Genomic DNA, 27,568 nt, shown 5'->3' on the forward strand with positions numbered 1-27,568 from the left:
GTGTTTGCCTAGTTATGTGTATGGGTGTGTGCACTTGTGTTTAAATGCTTTCGACTGAAAAGCAGTCTTGAGCTCTTCAACAGCCTGAACCAGAGAAGGAGCACATGATTATATGACTTTATCATCTGCATCTACAGTGCTGTGAAAAAGTATTTGCTCCCTTCCTGATTTCTTATTTTTTTGCACATTTGTCACACTTAAATGTTTCAGATCAAACAAATTTAAATATTACACAAAGATAACCCAAGTAAACACAAAATGCAGTTTAAGTGATGATTTTATTTAAGGGAAAAAAGCTATCTGAACCTTCATGGCCCTATGTGAAAAAGGTAATTGCCCCCTAAACCTAATAACTGGTTATGCCACCCTCAGCAGCAACAACTGCAATCAAGTCTTTCACATCTCTGTGGAGGAATTTTGGCCCACTCTTCTTTGCAGAATTATTTTAATTCAGCCACATTGGAGGGTTTTTGAGCATGAACCGCCTTTTTTAAGGTCACGCCACAGCATCTCAATCGGGTTCAAGTCCAGACTTTGACTAGGCCACTCCAAAACCTTCATTTAGTTTTTTTTAAGCCATTCAGAGGTGGACTTGCTGGATCATTGTCCTGCTGCAGAACCCAAGTGTGCTTCAGCTTGAGGTCATGAACTGATGGCCAGACATTCTCCTTCAGGATTTTTTGGTAGAGAGCAGAATTCATGGTTCCATCAATCACAGCAAGTCGTCCAGGTCCTGAAGCAGCAAAGCAGCCCCAGACCATCACACTACCACCACCATATTTGACTGTTGGTATAATGTTATTTTTCTGAAATGCTGTGTTACTTTTACACCAGATGTAACGGGACGCACACCGTTCCAAAAAGTTATACTTTTGTCTCGTCAGTCCACAGAATATTTTCCCAAAAATATTGGTGATCATCAAGATGTTTTTTGCCAAAAGTGAGACGAGCCTTTATGTTCTTTTTGGTCAGCAGTGGTTTTCGCCTTGGAACTCTGCCATGGATGCCATGTTTGCCCAGTCTCTTTCTTATGGTTGAATCATGAACACTGACCTTAACTGAGGCAACTGAGGCCTGCAGTTCTTTAGATGTTGTTGTGGGTTCTTTTGTGACCTCTTGGATGAGTCGTCGCTGCACTCTTTGGGGAATTTTGGTAGGCCGGCCACTCCTGGGAAGGTTCACCACTGTTCCAAATGTTCTCCATTTGTGGATAATGGCTCTCACCGTGGTTTGCTGGAGTCCCAAAGCTTTAGAAATGGCTTTGTAACCCTTTCCAGACTGATAATGTCAATTACTTTGTTTCTCATCTGTTCCTGAATTTCTTTGGATCGTGGCATGATGTCTTGCTTTTTGAGATCTTTTGGCTTACTTCACTTTGTCAGACAGGTTCTATTTAAGTGATTTCTTGATACAACAGGTCTGGCAGTAATCAGGCCTGGGTGTGGCTAGTGAAATTTAACTCAGCTTTCCAAAAAATGTGATTAACCACAGTAAATTCCTGATTTAACAAGGGGGGGCAATTACTTTGTCACATAGGGCCATGACGGTTCGGATAGCTTTTTTCTATTAATAAATAACATTCCCTTAACTGCATTTTGTGTTTACTTGGGCTATCTTAATGTGAATATTAAAATGTGTTTGATCTGAAACATTCAAGTGTGACAAATGTGCAAAAAAATAACAAATCAGGAAGGGGGCAAATACTTTTTCACAGCACTGTAGATGTAACTTGGCTGGTTGCATCCCATTTCCCAAATCATTAATAAAAATTGAGAACAACACAGGAGCTAAAATGGAACCCTGGGGCACACCTCTATTAATCTCAAGAAAGCTAGACTTGTAACTCCTTCCAGTTCTCCGCTGCCAATGACTGGAACTGTAAAAGGAGGCCTGCCCGGGAGGGCCACACAAAGTGATTGGCTAAGCGTCTGCTTCTCGCTCCCCAACACATTCAAATCACCCTACCCACATCTGTCTGACTCTGTCTTCATATACACACACACTATATGCCATACAACTCTCCTTCCATGGCCTCCAACTGCTCTTAAATACAAGTAAAACTAAATGCATGCTCTTCAACCGATCGCTGCCTGCACCTGCCCGCCCGTCCAGCATCACTACTCTGGACGGTTCTGACTTAGAATATGTGGACCACTACAAATACCTAGGTGTCTGGTTAGACTGTAAGCTCTCCTTCCAGACTCACATCAAACATCTCCAATCCAAAAATCAAATCTAGAATCGGCTTCCTATTTCGCAACAAAGCATCCTTCACTCATGCTGCCAAACATACCCTCGTAAAAATGACCATCCTACCGATCCTCGACTTTGGCGATGTCATTTACAAAATAGCCTCCAATACCCTACTCAATAAACTGGATGCAGTCTATCACAGTGCCATCTGTTTTGTCACCAAAGCCCCATATAATACCCACCACTGTGACCTGTACGCTCTCGTTGGCTGGCCCTCGCTTCATACTTGTCGCCAAACCCACTGGCTCCAGGTCATCTACAAGACCCTGCTAGGTAAAGTCCCCCCTTATCTCCGCTCACTGGTCACCATATCAGCACCCACCTGTAGCACGCGCTCCAGCAGGTATATCTCTCTGGTCACCCCCAAAGCCAATTCCTCCTTTGGCCGTCTCTCCTTCCAGTTCTCTGCTGCCAATGACTGGAACGAACTACAAAAATCTCTGAAACTGGAAACACATCTCCCTCACTAGCTTTAAGCGCCAGCTGTCAGAGCAGCTCACAGATTACTGCACCTGTACATAGCCCATCTATAATTTAGCCCAAACAACTACCCCTTCCCCTACTGTATTTATTTATTTTATTTATTTTGCTCCTTTGCACCCCATTATTTCTACTTTGCACTTTCTTCCACTACAAATCTACCATTCCAGTGTTTTACTTGCTATATTGTATTTACTTTGCCACCATGGCCTTTTTTGCCTTCACCTCCCTTATCTCACCTCATTTGCTCACATTGTATATAGACTTATTTTTCTACTGTATGTTTGTTTTACTCCATGTGTAACTCTGTGTTGTTGTATGTTTCGAACTGCTTTGCTTTATCTTGGCCAGGTCGCAATTGTAAATGAGAACTTGTTCTCAACTTGCCTACCTGGTTAAATAAATAAATAAAATAAACAATGGCAGTCAAGGACTAAAGCTAACTGGCTAAAGTTGGTGAGCTTGCTAGCTACTTCTAGACACAAATGAGAGAACACCTCACTCTGACCATTTTACTCCCCCTAGCAGAGGTGGTTAGGCTGTTTACGGGTTATCTAGAGCGTTGGTGAATGTAACTGTGCTGTTGGAAACAATGAATTTACGAATGAGAGTGTTCTATTAGCCTTCCCTGTAGCTCAGTTGGTAGAGCATGGTGTTTGCAACGCCAGGGTTGTGGGTTCGATTCCCACGGGGGGCCAGCACAGAGAAAAAAAAAAAAAAAAGGAAAAAAAAAGTATGAAATTGTATGAAATGTATGCATTCACTACTGTAAGTCGCTCTGGATAAGAGCGTCTGCTAAATGACTAAAATGTAAATGTAAATGTTCTGAAATCGGAGTAGATAGCCAGAGTGAATTTAGGAACGCACCCTTTGATTCCTCAGAGACAAAATTGATTACTTCAATAGCTGACCATGATGATACATTGATGAACTATACTGAACAAAAATATAAACGCAACATGTAAAGTGTTGGTCCCATGTATCATGAGCTAAAATAAAAGATCCCGGAAATGTTCCAGATGCACAAAAAGCTTATCTTATTTTGTTTGCACAAATTTGTTTACATCCCTTTTAGTGAGCATTTCTCCTTTGCCAATATAATCCATCCACCTGGCGGGTGTGGCATATCAAGAAGCTGGTTAAACAGCTTGATCATTACACAGGTGCACCTTGTGCTGGGGTCAATAAAAGGCCACTGTAAAATGTGTAGTTGAGTTACACAACACAACGCCACAGATGTCTCAATTGGCATGCTGACTGCAGGAATGTCCACCAGAATTGTTGCCAGAGAATTTTATGTTAATTTCTCTACCATAAACCGCCTCCAATGCCATTTTTCGAGAATTTAGCAGTGCATCCAACCGGCCTCACAACCACAAATAACGTGTAACCATGCCAGCCCAGGAACTCCATATCAGGCTTCTTCACCTGCGGGATCGTCTGAGACCAGCCACCCAGACAGCTGATGAAACTGTGGGTTTCACAACTTAAGAATTTCCGCACAAACTGTCAGAAACAGTTTCAGGGAAGCTCATCTGCGTGCTTGTTGTCCTCACCAGGGTCTTTACCTGACTGCAGTTCGGCATCGTAACTGACTTCAGTGGCAGATGGCACACAGCATGTATGGCGTCGTGTGGGTGAGCGATTTGCTGATGTAAACATTGTGAACAGAGTGCCCCATGGTGGCGGTGGGTTAATGGTATGGGCAGGCATTACCTACGGACAGTGAACACAATTGCATTTTATCGATGGCAATTTGAATGCACAGAGATAATGTGACGGAATACTGAGGCCGATTGCCGTGCCATTCATCCGCCGCCATCACCTCATGTTTCAGCTGTTGCGGTGACCATATTACTGCCACACCGGCGGTCACGAGTCATGAAGGCAGTCAAATTCCACGTGAGGTTTATTCACTGTAATTAGGCTTCTCCAAGCTCTGATGCTGGTCATTAGTATCCTACCAAACTTGCTAACTGCCTGGTACTCAGCACTCTATTGTCCCTCTAATCACTCTAACATCAATGCAAATGTAATCGAAAATCCAATCAAAAACTTAATGAGAGCCCATGACCTCATTTTGCGCATCATTTCTATATCAATCAAATTGAGTTATAAAGCCCTTTTTACATCAGCCGATGTTACAAAGTGCTTTACAGAAACCCAGCCTAAAACCCCAAACAGCAAGCAATGCAGATGTAGAAGCACAGTGGCTAGGAAAAACTACCTAGAAAGGCCGGAACCTAGGAAGAAACCTAGAGAGGTACCAGGCTCTGAGGGGTGGCCAGTCCTCTTCTGGCTGTGCCAGGTGGAGATTATAACAGAACATGGCCAAGATGTTCAAACGTTCATAGATGACCAGCAGGGTCAGATAATAATTATGACAGTGGCAACAGGTCAGCACCTCTGGAGTAAATGTCAGTTGGCTTTTCATAACCGATCATTCAGAGTTAGAGACTGCAGGTGCGGTACAGAGAGAGTCCAAAACAGCAGGTCCGGGACAAGGTAGCAGTGAACAGGTCAGGGTTCCATAGCCGCAGGCAGAACAGTTGAAACTGCAGCAGCAACATGACCAGGTGGACTGGGGACAGCAAGGAGTCATCAGGCCAGGTAGTCCTGAGGCATGGTCCTAGGGCTCAGGGCCTCCGAGAGAAGAGAGAGAGAAAATAAAGAATTAGAGGGAGCATACTTAAATTCACCCCCCCCGACGCAAACTATTGCAGCATAAATACTGGAGGCTGAGACAGGAAGGGTCGGGAGACACTGTGGCCCTGTCCGACGATACCCTCGGACAGGGCCAAACAGACAGGATATAACCCCACTCACTTTGCCAAGGCACAGCCTCCACACCACTAGAGGGATATCTTCAATCACCAACCTACTACCCTGAGACAAGGCAGAGTATAGCCCACGAAGATCTCCCCCACGAAGATCTCCCCCACGAAGATCTCCCCCACGAAGATCTCCCCCACGAAGATCTCCCCCACGGCACGAACCCGAGGGGGGCGCCAACCTGGACAGGAAGATCACGTCAGTGACTCAACCCACTCTTCCATGCCGACCCCTCCTAGGGACGGCATGGAAGAGCACCAGTAAGCCAGTGACTCAGCCCCAGTAATATGGTTAGAGGCAGAGAATCCGAGTGGAGAGAGGGGAACCTGCCAGGCAGAGAGAGCAAGTGCGGTTCGTCGCTCCAGTGCCTTTCCATTCAGCTTCATACCCCTGGGCCAGACTACACTCAATCATATGACCTACTGAAGAGATGAGTCTTCAATAAAGACTTAAATGTCGAGACCAAGTCTGTCTCTCTCACATGGATAGGCAGACCATTCCATAAAAATGGAGCTCTATAGGAGAAAGCCCTGCCTCCAGCTGTTTGCTTAGAAATTCTAGGGACAATAAGGAGGCCTGCGTCTTGTGACCGTAGCGTACGTGTAGGTATGTACGGTAGGCGCAAATCGGAAGGATAAGTAGGAGCAAGCCCATGTAATGCTTTGTAGGTTAGCAGTAAAACCTTGAAATCAGCCCTAGCTTTAACCTGTTGAGGTGTAGGGGGCAGTATTTTCACGGCCGGATGAAAAACGTACCCAAATTAAACTGGTTACTAATCTGGCCCAGAAACTAGAATATGCATATTATTAGTAGATTTGGATAGAAAACACTCTGAAGTTTCTAAAACTGTTTGAATGGTGTCTGTGAGTATAACAGAACTCATATGACAGGCAAAAACCTGAGAAAAATCCAACCAGGAAGTGGAAAGTCTGAGAATTGTAGTTCTTCTTTTGATTCTCTATCGAAACTACAGTTTCTATGGGGTCACGTTGCACTTCCTAAGGCTTCCATTGGCTGTCAACAGCCTTCAGAAAGTTGTTTCAGCATTCTCCTGTCACTGGGCAGATAATAGGAGCTCAGTCAATCAGTGGACTGCCTGGGGACAAAGGGATTGGATATGCGCGATCCCGCGAGCGCGCCGTTCCTTTTTCTTCTTGAATGAATATGCTATTGTCCAGTTGGAATATTATTGCAATTTTACATTAAAAATACCATAAAGATTGATTTTAAACAGAGTTTGACATGCTTCTAAGTACGGTAATGGAACATTTTGACTTTTCATCTCTGGTACCGTGCTCGCGCATTATGCCTTTGGATAGTGCTCTGTACGCACGAACAAAATGGAGGTATTTGGACATAAATATGGATTATTCCCAACAAAAACATTTCTTGTGGAAGTAGCAGTCCTGGGAGTGCATTCTGACGAAGATCAGCAAAGGTAATACAATATTTCTAATACTAATTCTGAGTTTAGGTGACCCCGAACTTGGCGGGTGTCTGTATAGCTTGCTGTGATGGCGAGCTATGTACTCAGAATATTGAAAAATGTGCTTTCTCCGTAAAGCTATTTTAAAATCTGACACAGCGGTTGCATCCAGGAGTAGTCATTCTATAATTCTTTAAATAATTGTTATATATTTTGTCAACGTTTATGATGAGTATTTTTGTAAATTGATGTGCACATTCACCGGACGTTTTGGTGGGAATACATTTTCTGAACATCACGAGCCAATGTAAAATGCTGTTTTTGGATATAAATATGAACTTTATCGAACAAAACATACATGTATTGTGTAACAATGTCCTAGGAGTGTCATCTGATGAAGATCGTCAAAGGTTAGTGCTTCATTTAGCTGTGTTTTGGGTTTTTGTGACACATGTCCTTGCTTGGAAAATGGCTGTGTGATTATTTTTGTCTATGTACTCTCTCCTAACATAATCTAATGTTTTGCTTTCGCTGTAAAGCCTTTTTGAAATCGGACAATGTGGTTACATCAAGGAGAAGTGTATCTTTAAAATGGTGTAAAATAGTTGTATGTTTGAGAAAGTTGAATTATGACATTTTGTTGTTTTGAATTTGCCGCCCTGATATTTCACTGGCTGTGTCCCGCAGGTGGGACGCTAGCGTCCCAAGTAGCCCATAGAAGTTAACAGGAAGCCAGTGTAGAGAGGCTAGCACTGGAGTAATATGCTAAATTTTTGGGGGTTCTAGTCAAGATTCTGGCAGCTGTGTTTAGCACTAACTGAAGTTTATTTTGTGCTTTATCCGGGTAGCCAGAAAGTTGAGCATTGCAGTAGTCTAATCTAGAAGTGACAAAAGCAATTTTTGAAATGTTTCCAAAGATGGAAAAAAAGCTGTCCTTGAAATATTGTTGATGTGTTCGTTAAAAGAGAGATCAAGGTCCAGAGTAACAAGGTCCTTTACGATTTTATTTGAGATGACTGTACAACCATCAAGATTATTCGTCAGATCCAACAGAAGATCTCTTTGTTTCTTGGAACCTAGAACTAGCATCTCTGTTTTGTCCGAGTTTAAAAGTAAAACATTTGCCGCCATCCACTTCCTTATGTCTGAAACACAGGCTTGCAGGGAGGGCAATATTGGGGCTTCACCATATTTCATCGTCTGCATAGCAGTGAAAGTTAACATTATGTTTCTGAATGACATCACCAAGAGGTAAAAATATATATGGTGACAACAATAGTGGTCCTAAAATGGAACCTTGAAGAACACCGAAATGTACAGTTGATTTTTCAGAAGATTGCGCGAGAAAACAGAGTGATGGCCTCTACTAAAAAGAGGAGGATCCCATCAGCTTTCTATAGGCTAGGCCTACTATATTTATTTCTCAACTTTCCTAATATTATGCACATTGCTTATATTTACAACAGGAGTATAGCCTATCTGGCTGGCATGAAAATTAACCACGGGAAAAGCGTCCTCCATTCGCTATTTAAGTACATAGATTACATGTATTTTTTGGTGCATGATAATGGTCCATTCTAAATCCAAACAAATTTCACCCATACACTAAATAATATATGTAAAGATTAAATCAAGAATAGTCTGTTGGGTGACTATTAATTAGCCTATCACTTGTGAATTATATATTATCACTTGTGAATGATGCCCACCTTAAGAAACAATGCCTTTTTTTGCCACTTTTTAGAATCATAGTCATTAACCTCATGTAGCCTAGCCCATAGGCCGATATGTTTTGATAAGGCTTGTATCACAACTAAACTGGCCAAATAAAAATTAAGCACATTACTCTGCTTTACAAGGGGTGTAGAGCCTAACTGGCATACATACGCAGCACGTGAGTTTCAAGTTTGGGGAAGAACATTTTCACCATGAAAATGCACCTTTATAATAAAAGCATTGCATGCAAAATTGCATTTGCGGTCACTTTTTTGATAATGGTGTTTTCCACTAATGGAACATTCAAGCTTATAGCCTACTACCATGTGCGCATTGCTGCGCTTATAATGTGAAGAAATAGCCTAATCATTTATCAACATTTTAAACTAAATGTTCTCATCTGTTGCATCAGCCACATTGCGTAAAAAAAGTTTTTTTTGATGCTAGTGGTTGTATTCATTTGGGATCTATCGCATCCCACAACTGTCCCAGACTATGTCTGGAATATTTATTTCTCACACAGAACAGAATAGGTCGATTTTTGTACCGTGGGGGATAGTAGATTGACATAGGCCAGTGCTTTTGCTGTTCGTTAGGCCTACTCATCTTGTTGGCTGACGAAAAGTGAATGTGGACAGTTCTTCCAATATCTTCAATATGCACCCCGGATAAGGACGCGCACAGTTGCGTCCCAGATGTGTCTGTCTTCACTAGAATAGAAGCCTGTGAGAATGACCTGATCACCGTTGTGCCCACAAAAGGCATGGATTTTGTTAGAGTGCATTACGGCCACACGAAGGGGGTGCAGTCGGGAAATTCTAGGCATTATCAAGTGCTTGTAAAATTGTGAGTAACTGATGTAGTGTGTATATCCTGCGCAAAAAAAACAAAGCAGAGCTCATGCCTTTCAAGCAACTTTTTTCAAATCATAATTAGAGTCGCATGATGCAGCCTTACAATGTATAAACATCTAAACATATAGCCCAACGTTTGTAGAACAACTAAAGTTACATTAAAAACTCAAAATTAAGCATAGAGGAATGAATACCTATTTCTTTGTTAACCACTCAACACAGAATGTGCGCACTCCCCTCATTGTTTGGGAAAAATATATTTTCTATTTTATTCAGCTTTGTTCAATTTTATTCTTCATACTATAAAATAATGCCACAGAATTCTAAGAAAATCTTGTCGGCTAAATTAACTAGTGTAGCCCACAGTCAATTGGCATAGCCAGATCAGGAACTAACATAAGGACAACTCACAGTATGCTATTCTGTTAATCTGAAATAGACTACATTTTCTTCATATCATGCTTTTTTTTTTAGACCTGTCTAAAATGAATAAGGGATTTATTGTGAAGGTGTAGGCTATATTACATGGATTTATTAGACTTTTTTAAAAATGTAGATGTTCCAAAGGTCTGCATCAGTGGGCAAGCCAGGAGATGCTAAACGTGTTTGTTAATTAATGGTCGATTACCGTGAGATCGACAGTTATTTGCTTGAAAATCACTGGCTGACGAAATTTCATGACCGCCACAGCCCTATCCACACCCGGAAATTTTTTTAAAGGCATCTGTGACCAACAGATGCATATCAGTATTCCCAGTCATGTGAAATCCATAGATTAGGACTTAATGAATTTATTTAAATTGACTGATTTCCTTATGAACTGTAACTCAGTAAAATCTTTGAAATTGTTGCATGCTGCAATTACAGTGCATTCGGAAAGTATTCAGACCCCTTTACTTTTTCCACATTTTGTTACAGCCTTATTCTAAAATGGATTACATACATTTTTTCCCTCAATCTAAACACAATACCCCCATAATAACCCCAGAAGCGAAAACAGGTTTTTAGACATTTTTGCAAATCTATATTAAAAAAACAAAAAACATACCTTATTTACATAAGTGTCCAAACATTTCTTCAGCATTGAAGGTCCCCAAGAACACAGTGGCCTCCGTTGTTCTTAAATGGAAGAGGTTTAGAACCACCAAGACTCTTCCTAGAGCTGGCCGCCCGGCCAAACTGTGCAATCGGGGCAGAAGGGCCTTGGTCAGGGAGGTGAACAAGAACCCAATGGTCACTCTGACAGAGCTCCAGAGTTCCTTTGTGGAGATGGGAGAACCTTCCACAAGGACAACCATCTCTGCAGCACTCCATCAATCAGGCCTTTATGGTAGAATGGCCAGATGGAAAAGGCACATGACAGTCCGCTTGGAGTTTGCCAAAAGTCACCCAAAGATTCTCAGACCATGAGAAACAAGATTCTCCGGTCTGATGACACCAAGATTGAACTCGTTGGTCTAAATGCCAAGCATCACGTTTGGAGGAAAACCTGGCATTATGGGTATTGTGTGTAGATTGAGGGGGGAAATGATTTAAATAATTTTAGAATAAGGCTGTAATGTAACAATATGTGGAAAAGGTCAAGGGGTCTGAATACTTTCCAAATGCACTGTAGGGACTGTATATACAGTATTCCTTAACACAATGTCTGGATGTAATATTCTACCCAGGAATATCCAAATGCATCTGTTAAAACAATGTCCACATTAAAACAATGTCCACATCCCTGAAACTCCAGAATCAGTTCATAAAACACAGGCTTGATTTAGAAATGCATGAAAAAGACACTTGAAATATCTCAATAAAATAGAAGCTTTGCTTAACCTAGCCATAGCTCAAAATGACAGTAACAGGGTAGAACTCAAACGTAAATTAAACAGGAGTTGTTCAATTTGATAAACTCTTTGGTTAGTGTCAGTTGATCTCAAAAAGTATTTGTATAGTTAGACAACCTTGTCAAAGTGTGGAAAAACCCATATCCTGCTCACTGTGCTGCTGGATGTGTGCACTTGCGGGATCCTTTAAGTGTATTACATTTGTGCTGAATACACAGCTTTCATATTGTTTTTTTTACGGTGAAGCATGGTGGTGGCAGTATCATGCTGTGGGGATATTTCTCAGTGGCATGAACTGGGAGTCTGAACAGAGCAACGATGAACAGAGCAAAAAGAGATCCTTGATGAAAACCTGCTCCAGAGCGCTAAGGACCTCGGACTGGGGCGGAGGATCACCTTTCAACAGGACAACGACCCTAAGCACACAGCCAAGACAATGCAGGAGTGGCTTTGGGACAAGTCTCTGAATGTCCTTGAGTGGCCCAGCTAGAGCCCGGACTTGAACCCGATCTAATATCTATGGAGAAACCTGATAATAGCTGTGTAGCGACGCTCCCCATCCAACCTGACCGAGCTTGAGAGGATCTGTAGAGCAGAATGGGGAAAAACTCCTTAAATACAGGTGTGCCAAGCTTGTAGCATCATACCCAAGAAGACTCGAGGTTGTGATCTCTGCCAAAGGTGCTTCATCAAAGTACTGAGTAAACTGTCTGAATTATTTAAGCTTGCATTTTCTGTGTAAAGGCAATGTCACCCAACATCTGCAGCTCATGTTATTGTGGGTGCTGGGTGCATGTTGCTGCAGCTCATGTAGGTATTCTTTGGATGATATCCATCATTGTAGCAGTCCCGTGCCCTTCCAGGAGTCATGTATGGATTAAAAAATACCTCTAGACATGTATATACACATCTGCTTTTCCATGCAATTACATTGGTTTATTGCTACTAAATATTTCCTTTTCACCTTTTGAAACCTGATGATTGGAATGCACAGCTTGGATGCTCAACACTGATATACAATTATCAAAATCTCCCTACCATCATATCTAAGCCAATATGACACCAAAACAACTTGATTGGAGCTACACAACACACTCCCTGCCTCTCGTCATGAGCTGTCTGTCCATTACTGAGAACTACATACCGGATTTTTAACAGGGTCGTTAGCATTAGGGTCGTCAGACAATTTTTTGGCCCAGAATTAGCTCAATATCTAGGCGCCGGTTAAGAACGAGACTACAGCGTCCATAAAGTGACCTTTAGACTTGCCACCTTTCAGACTGAATACGTTTGTAGGGTCAACAGTTTTGATTACATTTATCATTTATCATTCTCACATGCTAATTTCTGTCCATTAAGAACCAACGATGTGCTACCTCTCTGTAGCATTTCTGACAATGCTAACTTCTTTTTTTTAGCTGAAGCTCAGAGTTCGGTTGGTTGCTCGGCAACAACGCCGCTGCTTGCACCAGGTTGCCAGTCATAAGAAGTTAATGCTAATTAACCTGGGCTACTGTAAATAGCTAGGTAGTTATATGGTGGTATTCAAACTGAGGTTAATAAAAAAAATGCATACAGATATTTTGATTAGCTAGGTAACTAGTCAACGTTAGCTAGCATTCAAGAGGGTTAACACAGTGTCAGGTTACTTTTCAGTGTGTTCCCAGAAAATCTGAAGTTGCCATCCACAAATAAAAAGTAGTCACAGTGCACGAAGGAAAAACTAAATCAGAATCATTGAGGTTCAGTTAATCTCGCCCGGGCGCCGGTGTAGGCGTGTTTGCGCCAGTTGTAGGTAATTGCATTCGATTTGGAACAGGGCTGCCTCTCAGGCGAGAGCCAGGTTCCCAGCTCTGTCCGACGGTGAAGTTGGCTCAAAACAAGGGATGTAATTAAGCACGTGCAGTAATGAGTAGGATTTGTGTTTATACATGCAAAATGTATTGCTTTTGATAAAAATGCTTTATCTGCCTTCCCTCCTCGCTTTCGCCCGAAGACTTGACTGGCCATAGCCCGGTGTACCCCGGGCAAGATTATTCGAACACGCTCTTTGCTTGCTTAAATTGTGTGCCATGTTATGTACAGTCAAAAGAAAATGACATGCTTGCTAACTTGGTTAGCTTTGTGATTAAATTAGTATTTTTCAACAAGTCAACTGTTTTAGACTATTATATTTAAACCAAGCAAGAGAAATAATGTACAAAATCATTTTGGAACGAACACTTCGACTGTTCATCTAAATGCTCCGTCGAAGTCAATGTTTTAGGAACATGGTTCGTAGTGTAATGGTTAGAGTTTCCTTCCGTGGATCTGAAGATTGGGTTCGCCTCCCGTAGGATACATTTTTACCATTTATTTTGTTCATAGTTTTGACAGCCCCCTCCCGACACACACTTATTTCATGTATTAGGTGGCTCTTAAAAGAGCCTTTCGGTTCGTGAAGTGGCAGTGAGTGTGGTATGCGTTTTGCTAGAACGGAGGGGAGACCAGCTCTCAGACTCTCAAGGAAGAGGTCGATGCACGCCATCTCTATGGTACTGCCCAGGGACACAGTGCTTTGTGGCGGATTGTGGGCATGTGGCTGTCACGGAGAAATGCAAGCTGTTCCATGTGGAGCTGACAAACGACGTATGCCAATTCAATTGCACCAGTACACAGGGTACTTCGCACACTATCAATACTTAAAATGTACTGTAGCTACTGTAATAGGTCAACGCTGTGTGCTGGAAAACACATTAGCATCAGTTTCCTTTCTTTTTTGGCTTCAGACCAATGCCTACTTCTCACTTAAAACCGTTTTTTGTTGTTGTTTTTAATACAGTATGAGGAAACCCAATCCTTGCTATGAGGAAGAATATAGGGTAAATATATTTCCTGGTTATGTCATGCCCCAGTAGTGGTTTAACATGTTTCTCCTCTTTTAGAGGTTAACATGTCTTGGCGGATTTTAAAGTGTTAAAGATTGAACCTAAAACTGTAAATTACAGTAAATGGGCCAATCAATCACTCTCTGGGCGTAACAAAGAGAGTCAAAATTGGCTAAAATGTTGACTACACTTAACTTGTTGACAAGACGTGTTGAGAAAGAAATGCTGCATGTCATAACATGCCAGTTTGTTATTCTGAGGCATGTCCTGAATGTTGTGAGCAGCCTTTAGTATTATCTCATTGACAGTTTGACACAAGCCTTCCCTGTCTTTCTGCAGGACCTTAGGGCATTTACCTCCCCCATACTGGATGCTGAGTCTGGTCGCTCGGAAAAGGATGGCTCTCCTAAGGTAAATTGTCTTCTCTTCATACTCGTGTTTACACACAATGAAGTTACTCTTGACTAACAGCGTTGTGATTCTCACCTTTTACCTTTCATTTTTATAGTTTTAAGTTACATTTACATTTTAGTAATTTAACAGACGCTCTTATCCAGAGCGACTTACAGTAGTGAATGCATACATTTCATGCATTTTTCTTAATTTTTTTATTGATAATTTTTTTTGTACTGTCCCCCCGTGGGAATCAAACCCACAACCCTGGCGTTGCACACACCATGCTGGTGTTGCAAACACTGTGCTCTACCAACTGAGCCACAGGGAAGACATCGTGTTTGGACACATGCAGTGAGACAGTCAGACAATCATTGTTCCCGGAGCCCTCTGCTGTAATGAAAAGGGCTGAGGGGAGGGAGTGTCGTGGTACTGCTAAAGAAGTGGGTGGACGTCTGACAATCACCTGTGAAAATAGATCTCACATGACAGTGGGTTTGTAGAAGTCATGGTAGAGGTCCCTCTGGACATATGATGGTTGCTCTGCAGAAGCTCAGGGTTATACTGAAAGATCAGACCAAACAGGATGAATGCAAGGTAATCATCAAATTAAATTTGATCAAATCACATTTTATTCATCACATGCTTCGTAAACAACAGGTTTAGACTAACCGGGAAATGCTTACTTACAGGCCCTTCCCAACAATGCAGAGAGACTGAAAATAGAGAAATAATATAAAAAAGTAATGACACATAATAATAAATACACAATGAGTAGTGATAACTTGCCTATATACACGGGGTACCAGTACTAAGTCAATTTGCAGGGGTACGAGGTAATTGAGGTAGATACAGTGCATTCGCAAAGTATTCAGACCCCTTTACTTTTTCCACATTTTGTTACGTTACAGCCTTATTCTAAAATGTATTAAATTAAAGTTTTTCCTCATCAATCTACACACAATACCCCATAATGACAAAGCAAAACAGGTTTTTGACATTTTAGCAAATGTATTAAAATAAAAAACACCTTATTTACATAAGTATTCAGACCCTTTGCTATGAGACTCGAAGTTAAGCTCCGGTGCATCCTGTTTCCATTGATCATCCTTGAGATGTTTCTACATCTTGATTGGAGTCCACCTGTGGTAAATTCAATTGATTGGACATGATTTGGGAAAGGCACACACCTGTCTATATAAGGTCCCACAGTTGACAGTGCATGTCAGAGCAAAAACCAAGCCATGAGGTCGAAGGAATTGTCCGTAGAGCTCCGAGACAGGATTGTGTCGAGGCATTGATCTGGGGAATGGTACCAAAAACTTTCTGCAGCATTGAAGATCCCCAAAAACACAGTGGCCTCCATCATTCTTATATGAAAGAACCATCAAGACTCTTCCTAGAGCTGGCCGCCCAGCCAAACTGAGCAATCGGGGGACAAGGGCCTTGGTCAGGGAAGTGACCAAGAACCCAATGGTCACTATGACAGAGTTCCTCTGTGGAGATGGGAGAACCTTCCAGAAGGACAACCATCTCTGCAGCACTCCACCAATCAGGGCTTTATGGTAGAGTGGCCAGACTGTTCACTCCTCAGTAAAAGGCACATGACAGCCCACTTGGAGTTTGCCAAAAGGCACCTAAAGGACTCTCAGACCATGAGAAACAAGATTCTCTGGTCTGATGAAACCAAGATTGAACTCTTTGGCCTGAATGCCAAGGCTCACGTCTGGAGGAAACCTGACACCATCCCTGGGGATATTTTTCAGGGACAGGGAGAATAGTCAGGATCGAGGGAAAGATGAACGGAGCAAAGTACAGAGAAATACTTGATGAAAACCTGCTCCAGAACGCTCAGGACCTCAGAAGAAGACTCAAGGCGCTAATCGCTGCCAAAGGTGCTTCAAGAAAGTGTGGAGTAAAGGGTCTGAATACTTATGTAAATGTCATATTTCAGTTTTTTATTTTCAATACATTTACAACATTTTCTAAAAAACTATTTTTGCTTTGTCATTATGGGGTATTATATGGGTTGATGAGGGGGAAAAAAATATTTAATCAATTTTAGAATAAGGCTGTAACAAAATGTGGAAAAAGTCAAGGGGTCTGAATACTCTCTGAATGCACTGTATGTGCATATAACTATGAATAATGTGAATAGGCAACAGGATATACAATGAACAGTAGCAGCAGTGTATGTGATGAGTAAAACAAAAGTTTGTGTGAAAAGGGTCAATGCAGATAGTCAGGGTAGCTATTTGGTTAACGATTTAACTAACTTTTTAAGCTGTTCAGGGTCCTGTTGGTTCCAGACTTGGTTCATCGGTACCGCTTGCCGTGCGGTAGAAGAGAGAACAGTCTATGACAGGGTGTTTGACTTATTTAAAATAGTAGAAAGTATGCTAAGTGTCAAAGACTATCAGAGATTTTTAGACAGCTTCTTGGTTGTGCAAGCTCTGGCTAGATTTGGCTCCTATGGTTGTGAGTTTGGCAGTGATTTGGTTTTACCTCATTCTTTTTCTATCATGTTTTTTCTACCAACCCCTTAGACTGCCTCCTTGCACAGTCTCCAGACATGGTCGGATCAAATACAGGAAATTGATCCCTGCAAAGCAAGCTTCCTCTTTCCTCACTGTCTTTACATTGTCTGAGTCAGTCTTTTTGTCCTTTCACTTATTTATTTTCCCAACAACCTCAGTCTTTTCTCCGAATTCTTAGGATTTGATTGTTCTCTCTTTTTCAACTGTCCAGAGTATACTGTATGTAGTGAATGAACCACCTGTCTTTCCTCGTGTTTTGAATGAGCTGATAAATCTGCTGATAAAACTCTCCAAGGTGACTCGCTTGCCTAAACACGTTCTTTCGCAAGAAGTCACTGCTAAATGAATAAGGGGGAAACACTGTAATGTGATAGCTCTGACTACATATGGTTTCATATCTCACACAAAGAGAAGTGGCTTCACCCAAGCCCTGAACATCTCTTCTACAGATGGTGATATCAAGCCTTAGAAATTCCACTCAGGCTCTAATGCAGAATACATCCAACAGAGACATTTTGTGAATCATTTTATGCTGATGATGGATGTTGTGGTTTCTTTGACTGTAGTCCATAAAGCCTCTGCCATAGTATTTCCAGGTGTCATCCGCTTAGTGACACATTGTACACAAATAAACTAGGTATTTGCATGAGTGTATTTAAATGAAATTCCCTCACATCTCCTTTCTTCTATCTCAGGGAGAGGTCTGCTGCCACTCTGCCAGCCTAACTAAAGGACTCTTTGTGAGGGGTGGTGCTGCTGGTGTCAGCCAACCATCTAGTCCCATGTTTGCCCCTGCCCACTCCCAGTCTCGGACCAGTCAGGGCTCATCTAGAACCATCTTCCCCTACCCCTCCACCCACCAGGACCGCTCACCGCCCAAGTCGCCCTGCCGCCTCAACTTCAGTGGTATCTTCCGCTCTTCATCCAACTCATCGTCCAACTCTAGCATCAAGCTCTTCTCTAGGACAAGGAAAGGTAATACAAATAAATGTATTTCAAAGAGCCGACTGTGGTTTCCTGTATTTACATGCTGAAAAACCTCAAGACAGGAAGTTATCAGCATTATTTTGATCTTAGAATTTGATTCTGACAGAATTATCTGTTACTGAATTATGTGCAGATGCACTGTTGTAATAATATGGAATAAATAGCATGGCAAACACAGGTAGCTCTTTAAAAGAAAATGGTCTCAACACTAAAACCCTATACAGTCACAGCACATTAGTGCTAAAAATCCCTGCAAGAGCTGTAGGGGGCAGCAGTCCCCTCCTGGAAAGCAAACAACGCAAACATAATCTCATTGCCTTGTGCTGAGAATATTCTGGGTCTTTAGCTTAGAGAGGGCCATACCATATTATTAGAGGACTAGACAGATGGGCTTCCTTCCTCGTTTAGTCTCGTATCATCAGTGTCACGGTCAACAACTTCTTCTTGGGGTAAAAATATAGAAAGTGACAGAAACAAATAGGACTTAGTTTTGACTTTTGATTTCTGGCTTTCATGGGTGGACTCTAAAGCAAGCATGTCAGATTGAGTTAATGTATTGTGTTGCTGGCCTCTGGGATTCATTGAACTAGAGTCCAAGCACATTTTGTCTAGCTGATGTTAATACCATTTTCAGAAGGACAAACTTATATTGTTATAATTACAAAATTACATAGAGTCAAAAACACAAAACAATGGTAATACTTTTGTAAGGGCTATTTTACCAAGAAGGAGAGTGGACTCCAGAGTGAAGGAAAAGCAGCCAGCAAGTGCTCAGCATATGTGGGAATTCCTGGTTTGAGATAATGCCATGAGTGTGCAAAGCTGTCATCAAGGCAAAGGGTGGCTAATTGAAGAATCTCAAGTAAAATATATTTTGATTTGTTTAACACTTTTTTGGTTACTACATGATTTCATATGTGTTATTTCATAGTTTTTATGTCTTCACTATTATGCTACAATGTAGAAAATAGTAAAAAAGTATTTGAATGAGTAGGTGTGTCCAAACCTTTGACCGGTAGTGTATTAGGCTTGCCATAACAAAGGTGTTGAATACTTATTGACTCAAGATATTGGGACTAGATGAAATTTGTGGTGACATGGGTAGCAAGAAAATACCCTCCCTCTGTCTAGAAACTTATTGCAGGTTTTGAAAATCAGTTTCTTACTTTTAATCCTACCCTGTGATGTCACCAATAAGCATTTTATTTCTTTAACCACAGATAATAGAAATGTGCCATTTCCACATATGTATACACTGGTATGATGCTGGAGATCAGGTATTCCCAATCTGGGGTGCGCGTACCCTTGCAGGGAATGCCTGACAGCGCAATGCCATCGGGGGTACGCCAAATAAAAATGTGATTCACATCAACAACAAAAAATACAAATTATATAAAAAAATAAAACGGTACATTTATATTTTCCAACGGGGCTATACATTTGTGAGTTTTTTTCCTCGCCCGAGTAGCCTCGTTTCAGTGCCAAAAAATTAAATCAAACCATCTAGTGTTCAGCAAAATAACAACACAATGTCAAATACAGGTAGAGCGAGAATAAAGACGACTTTCGAGTACCGTAATTTCCGGACTATTAAGCGCACCTGAATATAAGCCGCACCCACTGAATTAAAAAAAATATATATGATTTTGAACATAAATAAGCCGCACATGTCTATAAGCCGCAGGTGCCTACCGGTACATTGAAACAAATGAACTTTACACAGGCTTTAACGAAACACGGCTTGTAACAAAAATAAATAGGCTTTAACGAAACACAGCTTGTAACAAAAAATTAGCAGTAAACAGTAGCCTACCAAGAAAGTTATTGGTCACGATCTTACTCCTCCTGTGCACTGAAACCATCTCCTTCGGTGTCGGAGTTGAGTAGCCTCAGAATTGCTTCATCCGATATTGGATCGTTTTCATTGTCGCTCTCGTCACTTTCATCCGGAGGCAAATCCCCCTCTGAGCCCTCTTCAACACGCAGCAGTCCAGCCTTTCGAAACCCGTTGATGATAGTGGATTTTTTGACAATGCTCCACGCTGTCAGGACCCACTGGCAGACTTGACCATAAGTTGCTCTTCGCATGCGGCCTGTTTTAGTGAAGGATTTCTCCCCACTTGTCATCTAAGCCTCCCACTGAACATGGAGCGCCACCTTAAATGCACGATTTACACTGATGTCGAGTGGCTGCAAATACTTTGTTGTGCCCCCAGGAATCAGGGTGACAAAATGACTACTAATCAGAATGATGGGAAGTTTGAGAGCGCTCGATTTAATCTAAACAGTAAACCAAAAAGTTGTTTGACCTTAACCCGTTCGGCAATTTCATTGGTCTAATGAAAGCTTCATGCCGCCAAAAAACTGAGCACGTCACAGAATGTGTTTTTTTTGGGGGGGAAAAAATTGAAAGGTGGAAAAATCCATATATTAGCCGCGTCATTGTTTAAGCCGCGAGGTTCAAAGCGTGGGAAAAAAGTTGCGGCTTATAGTCCGGAAATGACGGTAGTAAGACATGTTTAAAAGTAACAGATACCATTAATAAGAAGCGGCTAGAAGCATCTTATATGGTGAGCTACCAAGTGGCTAGGACAGGCAAGCCCCATATTATTGGAGAGGACTTAATTCTTCCTGCTGCCGCAGATATGGCAGGGACAAAAGGCCAAAAAAACAATACAAACAATGCCTTCATCAAACAGTGTTTCACAACGCATCAGTGACATGACAGGAGATGTTTTGAAACAATTACTGCTTCGCATACAAGCCAGTGAATTATATGCGTTACAGCTGGATGAAACAGATGTTGCGGCCCTAGCACAGCTTCTGGTATATGTTACGTTTATGGGGGGTCAATTAAGGAAGACATCTTCTGGAAACCAGGACAACATAAAATAATATTTTTTAAGTACTGGACAGCTTTGTAACATCAAATGGACTTTGGAGGTCAAGATGTGTTGGTATCTGTACTGATGGCGCAAAAGTTATGACAGGGAGACATAGTGGAGTGGTAACGCGCGTGCAAGCAGTTGCTCCCAACGCCACTTGTGTACACTGCAGCATCCACCGAGAGGCTCTTGCTGCCAAGAGAATGCCTGAGAGCTGAAAATACATTTTGGACACCACAGTGAAAATGGTTAACTTTGTTAAAGCAAGGTCCCTGAACGCTTGTGTATTTTCTGCATTATGCAATGATTTAGGCAGCGACCATGTAAAGCTTTTAAAACATACAGAAATGCGCTGGTTATCAAGGGGCAAAGTATTGACACGTTTTTTTTTTAAATTGAGAGACGAGCTTAAAGTTCTCTATTGACCATCATTTTCACTTGTCTGACCTCTTGCATGATGATGAGTTTCTCACACGACTGGCCTATCTGAGTGATGTTTTTTCTCGCCTGAATGATCTGAATCTAGGATTACAGGGACTCTCCGCAACTATATTCAATGTGCAGGACAAAATTGAGGCTGTGTCATGAACACGAGGGGAGACAGAGCTGGTTTCAAGTGCAGGGCGCAGCAGGTGTTTATTGCAAAGGACCACAGGAGGAGGCAGGTTGCTGGGTCCAGGGGCAGGCAGAAGGTCATACACAGGGGGTCCAAAAGGGCAACAGTACAGGCAGGGAAAAGGCTAGTAACGTAGTCCGGGAGGTCAGGCAATAGGTAGATAGGCTAAAGTACAGGCAGGGAATAGGCAAAGGGCGTCGTTAGTTTTTGCCTGCCTCACTATCATTCACGGGAGGAGTAAATCACGGGAAAAACAGAGCTCTGAAAGACGTGTCACTAAACAAACAATACCTCACAGTGATGGGGTGCAAAGAACTGAACTAAATAGTGTGTGATAATGACAGGTGACAGGTGATTTAGAGTTCAGGTGATTGGGAACTGGAGAGTGAGCTGCGTTCAGGGGATCTAGGTGTTTGAGGGTGTGAGTTGGAAGCAGACGTTACACTATGATTAAGAAGTTGGAGCTCTTTTCTGTCTGCATTAACAAGGACAACACACAGATCTTTCCATCATTGTATGATTTCTTGTGTTCAAATGAACTCAAGCTTACGGACAATGTGAAATGTGATATAGCGAAGCACCTGAGTGAGTTAGGTGCACAATTACGCAGGTACTTTCCTGAAACGGATGACACAAACAACTGGATTCTTTATCCCTTTTCATGCCCTGCCTCCAGTCCACTTACCGATATCTGAATAAGAGAGCCTCATCGAAATTGCAACAAGCGGTTCTGTGAAAATTTAATTTAATCAGAAGCCACTGCCAGATTTCTGGATTGGGCTGCGCTCAAGAGTATCCTGCCTTGGCAAATCGCGCTGTTAAGACACTGATGCCCTTTGCAACCACGTACCTATGTGAGAGTGGATTCTCGGCCCTCACTAGCATGAACACTAAATACAGGCACAGACTGTGTGTGGAAAATGATTTAAGACTGAGACTCTCTCCAATACAACCCAACATTACAGAGTCATGTGTATCCTTTCAAGCACACCCTTCTCATTAATCTGTGGTGAGTTATTCACAATTTTCGATGAACAAATAACGTTTTATATGTAAGATGGTTAAATAAAGATTACAATTATTGATAATTATTATTTGTGCCCTGATCCTATAAGAGCTCTTTGTGATGGCTCACACTCATTCTTATGTTTAATAAATGTATCGTATAGTGTGTGTGTGGCAGGCTTACGATGATGGCAAAAAACAACATTTGAGAGTGCGCTGACCCTGGTGCTAGAGGGGGCACGCAGCTGGAGGTTGAATGTTTGTAGGGGTACGGGACTATAAAAGGTTTGGGAACCACTGCTGTAGATAATGAATATGAGGTTGAAAAGTAGCGGAATTGCCCTTTTAAGCTCTTCATTGACAGTACTGGTATAGTTGATGGTCTAATGAAAACTAGTCTGTTGTGCATAGAAATACTTTGGTTAGAAGGTGAGTCATTTTCCCTGGCTGGGATTCACCCATTCTTCCCAGCTCCTATCAAATCGAATTGTATTTGTCACATGCGCCGAATACACTAATAAACTAAAGTAAACAATTAAATAAAAAGTAAAACAATAAAATAACAATACAGAGGCTATATACCGGTACCGAGTCAATGTGCAGGGGTACAGGTTAGTCGAGGTAATTTGTACATGTAGGTAGAGGTAAAGTGACTATGCAAAAAAGCTTCTATGAAGTGGCTTGTTTGGCAGTTTATTGTGAAATGCTTCATCTGGGGCCTTAGCTTGGGGCAAGCTCTGTTTCTTCCTGGAGATTGATATGGGTCACCAACCACACTGAAACTCATATTCTGACTGTAGACACTACTCTTCAAGGTTCATGGCAACCAGTTGCCACAAGGGTGTGCTATATCCCCTGCTCTTTCCTTGCTCTGTTCCATCCCTCACATTATGAGAAGTTGTTTGGAGCTGGAACCATGAATGTGTTTTGGATGTCAGAGAAAATATATTATTCTTAAGAGTCCATATGCCTGGCATACATTGGATTTTTGGTTTTATGCTATAATATAATAAGCTATTTGTCGTTCAAGGTCATTTAAAAATGATTTCTGTTGTCATTGAATCAGGTTGATGCCTGTCTGTTCCAATGCCATCCTGGCTGCATTTGTCTCCCGCAAATATAATCAGAATGTCCCTCAGTTTTATAGCTTTTTTACATGTTGTTTACCATAGTCTGGACATTGTCACTCCCTCCCCGTGGCAGACAACTGTAGCTCTTTCATGCGCTTATCTGGAAATGCCCAAACAGACTTGTATCAAGCTCTTCAGGCAGGCAGGCAATCTGCATCTTTCTTACCCAAGTTCTGTCATTATCTCCCCTTCCCCTGCGTACTGTAAAATATGGTCAGTAAATTAAGGAAGTGGGTAGTTTTTTATAAATTGCCCCCAATTCACTGAGACCCATGAGAATATAGTATAAAATGAAAGAGACTACATTGAAAGTGAAGTCTAGAGAAAGAAGAAGAAATGCTCATGAAGTATTTTTCTCCCTAGTTTATGCAAGCCAAGCGTGAAAGCAATGGAGGTGTCATAGGTAAACACAGGAGCAGGAAGTCAAAGCTAACACCCTGACTGCATCTCCTCATTCATGCTCTGCTGAACTGTTTATTGACTTGTTTGGGCTGATCAGTTGCATAACCATTTTGAATGGATCTGGGGTAGTGGAGAAGGCAGTCAATAGTGTCATAACTTACTGGGTCATCGCAGGGCGTCGTGGGGGGTGTTAGTGTATTGAGTGGAACCCGTCTGATCAGATAAATCTACAGCTGCCAGCCCAGGGAGAGACCATGGGGCCTCCCTTTAGTCAGCTGAGGATGGTTGAGGTGATTTGTGACTGGGCTCAGCACTCTTTTTAAAGGTCAGTCTTAATGAGTTAGCTACAGTACTGGGACAGTGATCTGACCTAGCTGTCTCTCAGTTAGGCAGGTGATGTGGTCTGGGGAGTTGACAGATCTTACACAACCTCCATGAGTCACGGCAGGTCATGGAATTTGAGGTTACGGTAGGGTTTCCCAAACTCGGTCCCCGGAACCCCAAAGGGTACACGTTTCGTTTTTTGCCCTAGCACTATACTGCTGATTAAAATAATCAACTAATCATCAAGCTTTGATCATTTGAATCAGATGTGTAGTGTTTGGGGGAAAAAACAAAACGTGCACCCCTCGGGGTCCCGAGGACAGAGTTTGGGAAACTCTGGGATACAGTAATTGGCCAGGCCAATCTACACGGTCACCGACATAACCGTTGGGGGGAGGATTGGCTCGCATCAGACTCAAAAGAAGCACGTGGCTTTTCTCTGCAACTTCACTATTACTATTACACTTCATTATTATCAGTAGCAATTCATTATTATTATTCAAGTTATTACCTTTTTAAATATTATTAGTCTAGTATAGTAATTAAGAAATGTCAGATTGGAGAGGAATTACGAAAAAAGACATATTCCGATTTTGACGCACTAAACTATTCACACCAAGTCCGACGCGTGTTTCCCTCCAATTAACAGAACAATTTACAGACAAAAACAAAATAGGCCTACACACCACATGTCCATAGCCTATTTATCAGCGTTGATTAGTCCATAAATTCTGAAAAGATTCCGTAACTAATTATATCATGCCAGGTTGAACAGGATTTTTAAAATTTATTTAACCCCTCCACTACCCCCCATACCCCCCCCACCCCCTCTTCGGAGGACAAATATCTTTTAGTGGCTTTTTTGCAACATATACACTACCGTTCAAAAGTTTGGGGTCACTTAGACATTTCCTTGTTTTTGAAAGAAAAGCTGTTTTTCTTGTCCATTTTAAAATAACATCAAATTGATCAAATCAAAGTTTATTTGTCACGTGCGCCGAATACAACAGGTGTAGACCTTACAGTGAAATGCTTACATACTGGCTCTAACCAATAGTGCAAAAAAGGTATTAGGTGAACAATAGGTAAGTAAAGAAATAAAAAAGACAGTGAAAAACAGTAGCAAGGCTACATACAGACAGTGGTTAGTCGGGCTGATTTGAGGTAGTATGTACATGTAGATATAGTTAAAGTGACTATGATTATATGATGAACAGAGAGTATCAGTAGCGTAAAGAGGGGTTGGCGGATGGTGGGTGGCGGGACACAATGCAGATAGCCCGATTAGCCAATGTACGGAAGCACTGGTTAGTCGGCCCAATTGAGGTAGTATGTACATGAATGTATAGTTAAAGTGACTATGAATATATGATAACCAGAGAGTAGCAGCAGCGTAAAATAGGGGTTGGGGGGGGGGCACACAATGCAAATAGTCCGGGTAGCCATTTGATTACTTGTTCAGGAGTCTTATGGCTTGGGAGTAAAATACAGTGTAGACATTTTTAATGTTGTAAATGACTATTGTCGCTGGAAACGGCTGATTTAAAAAAATATATATATATTTTAAATCAGCCGTTTCCAGCGACAATAGTCATTTACAACATTAAAAATGTTATATATAATATATATATTTTTTTTATGGAATATCTACATACGCGTACAGAGGCCCATTATCAGCAACCATCACTCCTGTGTTCCAATGGCACGTTGTGTTAGCTAATCCAAGTTTACAAAACCATTTTGCAATTATGTTAGCACAGCTGAAAACTGTTGTCCTGATTAAAGAAGCAATAAACTGGCCTTCTTTAGACTAGAGTATCTGGAGCATCAGCATTTGTGGGTTTAATTAGAGGCTCAAAATGTCCAGAAACAAAGAACTTTCTTCTGAAACTTGTCAGTCTATTCTTGTTCTGAGAAATGAAGGCTATTCCATGCGAGAAACTGCCAAGAAACTGAAGATCTCATACAATGCTGTGTACTACTCCCTGCACAGAACAGCGCAAACTGTCTCTAACCAGAATAGAAAGATGAGTGGGAGGCCCCGGTGCACAACTGAGAAAGAGGACAAGTACATTAGTGTCTAGTTTGAGAAACAGACACCTCACAAGTCCTCAACTGGCAGCTTCATTAAATAGTACCCGCAAAACACCAGTCTCAACGTCAACAGTGAAGAGGCGACTCCAGGATGCTGGCCTTCTAGGCAGAGTTCCTCTGTCCAGTGTCTGTGTTCTTTTGCCCATCTTAATCTTTTATTTTTATTGGCCAGTCTGAGATATGACTTTTTCTTTGCAACTCTACCTAGAAGGCCAGCATCCCGGAGTCGCCTCTTCACTGTTTATTTTCTCAAGTTCTCATTTACAATTGCGACCTGGCCAAGATAAAGCAAAGCAGTTCGACACATACAACAACACAGAGTTACACATGGAATAAAACAAACATACAGTAGAAAAATAAGTCTATATACAATGTGAGCAAATGAGGTGAGATAAGGGAGGTAAAGGCAAAAATGGCCATGGTGGCAAAGTAAATACAATATAGCAAGTAAAACACTGGAATGGTAGATTTGTAGTGGAAGAAAGTGCAGTGTAGAAATAGAAATAATGGAGTGTAAAGGAGCAAAATAAATACAGTAGGGGAAGAGGTAGTTGTATGGGCTAAATTATAGATGGGCTATGTACAGGTGCAATGATCTGTGAGCTGCTCTGACAGCTGGTGCTTAAAGCTAGTGAGGGAGATGAGTGTTTCCAATTTCAGAGATTTTTGTAGTTCGTTCCAGTCATTGGCAGCAGAGAACTGGAAGGAGAGACGGCCAAAGGAGGAATTGGCTTTGGGGGTGACCAGAGAGATATACCTGCTGGAGCGCGTGCTACAGGTGGGTGCTGATATGGTGACCAGTGAGCAGAGATAAGGGGGGACTTTACCTAGCAGGGTCTTGTAGATGACCTGGAGCCAGTGGGTTTGGCGACGAGTATGAAGCGAGGGCCAGCCAACGAGAGCGTACAGGTCGCAGTGGTGGGTAGTATATG

General features: G+C 41.8%; 1 protein-coding gene across 2 annotated transcripts in view; it reads left to right on the top strand.

Moving 5' to 3' along the window:
* Window positions 1–27,568, top strand: part of LOC106599250 (5'-AMP-activated protein kinase subunit gamma-2) — a 71,042-nt gene that overhangs the window by 3,576 nt on the left and 39,898 nt on the right. The window contains exons 1-3 of one of the 2 annotated variants that reach the window (XM_014190374.3): window positions 14,204–14,257; window positions 14,603–14,674; window positions 17,889–18,168. In XM_014190374.3, the coding sequence (XP_014045849.2) occupies window positions 14,219–14,257; window positions 14,603–14,674; window positions 17,889–18,168 (391 nt within the window). In that variant the 5' untranslated portion in view covers window positions 14,204–14,218. Of the gene's footprint in view, window positions 1–14,203; window positions 14,258–14,602; window positions 14,675–17,888; window positions 18,169–27,568 lie in introns of those variants that run through there. The other variant, XM_014190375.3, reaches the window with a different exon arrangement.

Source organism: Salmo salar, chromosome 03 (assembly GCF_965601325.2).
Source record: "Salmo salar chromosome 03, fSalSal1, whole genome shotgun sequence".
Lineage (NCBI taxonomy): Eukaryota > Metazoa > Chordata > Actinopteri > Salmoniformes > Salmonidae > Salmo > Salmo salar.